Consider the following 3,808-nt stretch of genomic DNA (forward strand, 5'->3'; position numbering starts at 1 on the left):
GATTAGGCAGATCGTGTTGGCAATTTTGAGGAGGGAAGATAGATGGTGGTGTTATTCTCACCTCACTTGGATGATATGATACTCAGATCCATCAATGCTTGAGTTTTCGTGGCAGTTATTGGCCTGACAACTCACTGGTTGAACAAGGGCAAATAAGAGGAGGAGGAATCAGATTGGGCGGCGATAGAACGCGGAAAGAGGGGTACTTAGTTGGCAAGAAGGTTGATAGGTACGCAGGTGGATTTTTTTTGTGTGGTTGGCTGATAGAGTGGGGCATGTGAACTAAAAGAGGTGGGTTGCGCGGGGAAATGAGGTGTCCTTGCTGATTAGGATCATTCGTCGGGGGTGCCCTAAAGTGAACGAATTAGTTCACTGGGTTCGTGCAGCCAACGCGAACTAGTGGTTCGTCAAGGTCTTCCGCTCGCCTGGGGAACGACATCCAAATATTTGTGCCCCCCCTCCCAAAAAAAAGAAAACGTTTCCCACCGGCTGGTTGGCTGAAACTTCAACGGCCGCATGAGACTCGTTGGATCGCGGACGATTGAATGCCCCTCGCCACGTGCAACATTGATGGCCCACAAACCGCCCACTCCTCTCTCTTATACTCTTCCCTACCTCCCCCACACCATTCCCCACTTTTCTCTCCTCATCTCCTGCGGGTGTGGCCATGCGCGCACTGTTCTCGACCACTTCCTCTTCCTCCTCCTCCTCCTCCTTTCCCCCACGACGGCATGCCATGATCCAGTCGATGGCGACGGAAGCTGCAACAACGGGGGTGGTGGAGCTGCAACCGTAGGTGTGGTCGAGCTTGATGCGATGCCACACCCGACGAAGAGCTACAAACCGGCGGCCACAGAGTTGCAGTCGCCGGTTGGCGGAGCTGCTATGTAGTGGGCAATCTGCAATCAGGAAGAGGGTGCATCATGCTGTGAGCATGGGGATGATGGGACGTGACCAGCGCCCAGCGGAGCTGTGACCCGTGCTACAACCGACACCCGACCGTGTTGGAACTAGCGCATGTGGATGCTGGAACTGCCAACACGGCATGCTGCAACCGCCCACGAGGAGCTGGATCCGTCGACGCGGCGTGCTGAACCGGTGACGAGAAGAGCTGCGACTGATGATCCTTTTTTGCTGGAACCAGCTGACCATTTCAGCGACAAAATGCTGGAACCGGCATGCCGTTTTGTCCCAACTGTCCGACCAATTTGTTACGGGTGGCGGGACCATGCGGGGCACTATGTCGCAACCTACTACAACGATGGCCATGCCGGAAGCTAGAATCGGCAGCCGTTTTTGCGAAGTGGCTTGCATCGGAGCTGCAACCGATAGCAGGAGAAGCTACAACCGACGATAAGGGGGAACCTGATGGCTCTGCAAACCTGTATTTTTTTGCTGGAACTGGCCGGCGCAAATGCGACATCCCCGGTGAAAGAAGTTGCAACCGTCGGTGACAGAGGCTGCTAAGAGGCTGCTATCAACGGATGACAAAAAGGGGGCAGTGACGGGTGCTCTGCGCAGCGGAGGGGTGCTGCCGCCGTGGCCGGAGATGTGCGGCTAGCGTTGAGCGCATGTGTGTGAGGAGAGAGTTGACTTTTGCGGGGGAGGAGGAATTCAAATCTGATGGTTGTGCTTCCTCCAATCGGACGCCTACGCGGCAACTGGGCCGGCTGACCGGCGCATAGCACTGGAAAAAAAGGCCCAGCTCAGATGACTTGTGCATGTTACTCAAAAAAAAAAAGAAGATGATTTGTGCATGATCATCTTTTGGCAGGTGTCATCGGCCCATATATGTAACAAAGCCATACCCACACGCACGTCTTCTCGAGCTAACTACGGGTTGCACTGCGCTTAATCAGGCAACACGTATGGCTAAAGACAAGTGAGACCGCGAGAGTGCTGATATTTCCGGCGGCGGGAGCACGCACGCAGCAGTAGCACCCGTTGTCAGCGTCACGGGCAGACAAGGTCTATAAATCTTCCAACCGTGCACGTAGCCCGTCTATTCTCGCTTGACATGTTTTCCTTTGTAGTACGCGTAGCCTCCCTCCCCCCTCTGGCCCTCTCCTCCAAACATAGCCTGCCCACAAAACGCATCCATCCCTCTCGCTTATATATAGACCCCACCTCTCCTCCCCTCATCCCCACCGTCCCACCTCCCTCTCTCTCGCTCCTGCCGTGCTTTCTCTCTCTAACTACAAGCGTGCCCGCCGGCCATGGGGTTCCCCTCAGTGTGCTACTGCGTCATCCTGCCGCAGCCGCTCATCCTGGTTCTGCAGCTGCTCGACTTCCTCCGCCACGCGGTCCTGCTCTGCCTCTCCTCGCTCGGCCTCGCGGCGCCGCCGGCGGCTGACGACCACCCGGCCTACGCGCCGCCGCCAGACCTCTGGGCCGTGGCGGAGTCGGCGGCGCCCTCGTCCTCTTTATCCCTGGCGACCGGGCCGGCGCCCGCGCCGGCGGCCATCAAGGCGCGCCTCCCCGCCGTCCGGTACGCCGATCTCAGGAGCCGCCGCTGCGCCGCTGGGGCCGCGGCGGCGTCGACGTGCTGCGCCGTGTGCCTGGGCGCGCTCGAGGCACGGCACCGCGTCCGGGAGCTCGGCAACTGCGCGCACGCCTTCCACAAGGCCTGCATAGACAAGTGGGTCGACAAGGGTCAGGCCACTTGCCCCCTCTGCCGCGCGCTCCTCCTCCCCACAGACGCCGACGCCGGCAAGCTGCCCTCTTTTTCCTTCTGACCTCACGCTCCAAGGAGCGACCCTTCTGCCGCTGCAGTCTCGCCGCCAGAGATAGGTCAGTCCGTATAGCTAGCTAGCTAGGCCCTTCTCCATCCACCCGCCCATCTCTCCACGGATCCATGCTTTCACGAGAGAAGTCAAAAGGGGATGAGAGAGAAAGAGACATAGCGAGAAGAAGAGGTGTGCGTGCGTGTGTGTACGTTTGTGTGGTGGAGTATTATTGGTAGGTGAGGCACTAATTATGAGGAGGACAGGGATGGCTACCTGCATTGGATCTGGTGAATGAGCACTATGCATAGCACTTGCAGATCCATATGCTCTTCTCTCTCTTTTTCAGCTCCTCTTCAACCTCACCCACTTCACTTTTTTAATCTTCTTCTTTGTGATTTCCTTCCCCTTCTCTTTTTCTTTTCTCCTTTTCTATTAACTTATTTTGTGAGGGCAACTAAGAGAGAGATATCAAGAAAGAGAGATGTACATAGGTGCCTCCACTTGACAATATCGAAGAATGAATAAGAATTGTCTCACATTACTCAACTTATCTTATTCTTTGATGTGTGCTATTTTTTTCGTATAACAAAGTTATATACGTGAATTGTATTGTAAAAGAGGTTATGTAGATTGTATGTGGTGTAGGTGGTGGATGGACCTCAATTGGGCTTTTCCCAATAGTAGATATGTTACCATCATGTTTGGTGTTTAGAGGGTAAGCCTCACGTCAGTGTAGAGGGGATTAGGATAAGCATTGCTTAAAGCAACATGTACAATGCTTAATTAATCGCCACTGCGTGCTACTAGCCACTTCCCTCAAATACTTGCCTGACACTAGTAATGGTGCACGCGGCACGCACAATGCGCGATAGGATTGAAAAGGTACTATATTTTGTTTGTTTGTCAGACAACTAACTAATCATTTACATATGTCAATAACATCTTTCGCCGCAAATACATATTCAAGATGTCAAAATATACAAATGACTGCTATAAGAGATGCTGGAGTAACCACCTCCTGTGGGCATCCTCGCTCACGAGTGCCTTCCGCACCGTCTGATCCGTAGGCCCCTCGTTGCATT

General features: G+C 54.3%; 1 protein-coding gene across 1 annotated transcript; it reads left to right on the plus strand.

Annotated features, from left to right (window-relative positions):
- Positions 1–2,025: 2,025 nt before the first annotated feature.
- On the plus strand, positions 2,026–3,281 carry LOC119339948 (probable E3 ubiquitin-protein ligase RHA1A). Its single transcript, XM_037611852.1, has one exon. The coding sequence runs from the start codon at positions 2,217–2,219 to the stop codon at positions 2,733–2,735; it is 519 nt and encodes a 172-aa protein (XP_037467749.1). The 5' UTR covers positions 2,026–2,216; the 3' UTR covers positions 2,736–3,281.
- The last annotated feature ends 527 nt before the right edge of the window (positions 3,282–3,808 follow it).

This window comes from Triticum dicoccoides, chromosome 7B, assembly GCF_002162155.2.
Source record: "Triticum dicoccoides isolate Atlit2015 ecotype Zavitan chromosome 7B, WEW_v2.0, whole genome shotgun sequence".
Lineage (NCBI taxonomy): Eukaryota > Viridiplantae > Streptophyta > Magnoliopsida > Poales > Poaceae > Triticum > Triticum dicoccoides.

Excerpts from the sequence above, each read along its gene's own strand:
- LOC119339948 (XM_037611852.1), top strand. The coding sequence starts at position 2,217 with ATGGGGTTCCCCTCAGTGTGCTACTGCGTCATCCTGCCGCAGCCGCTC.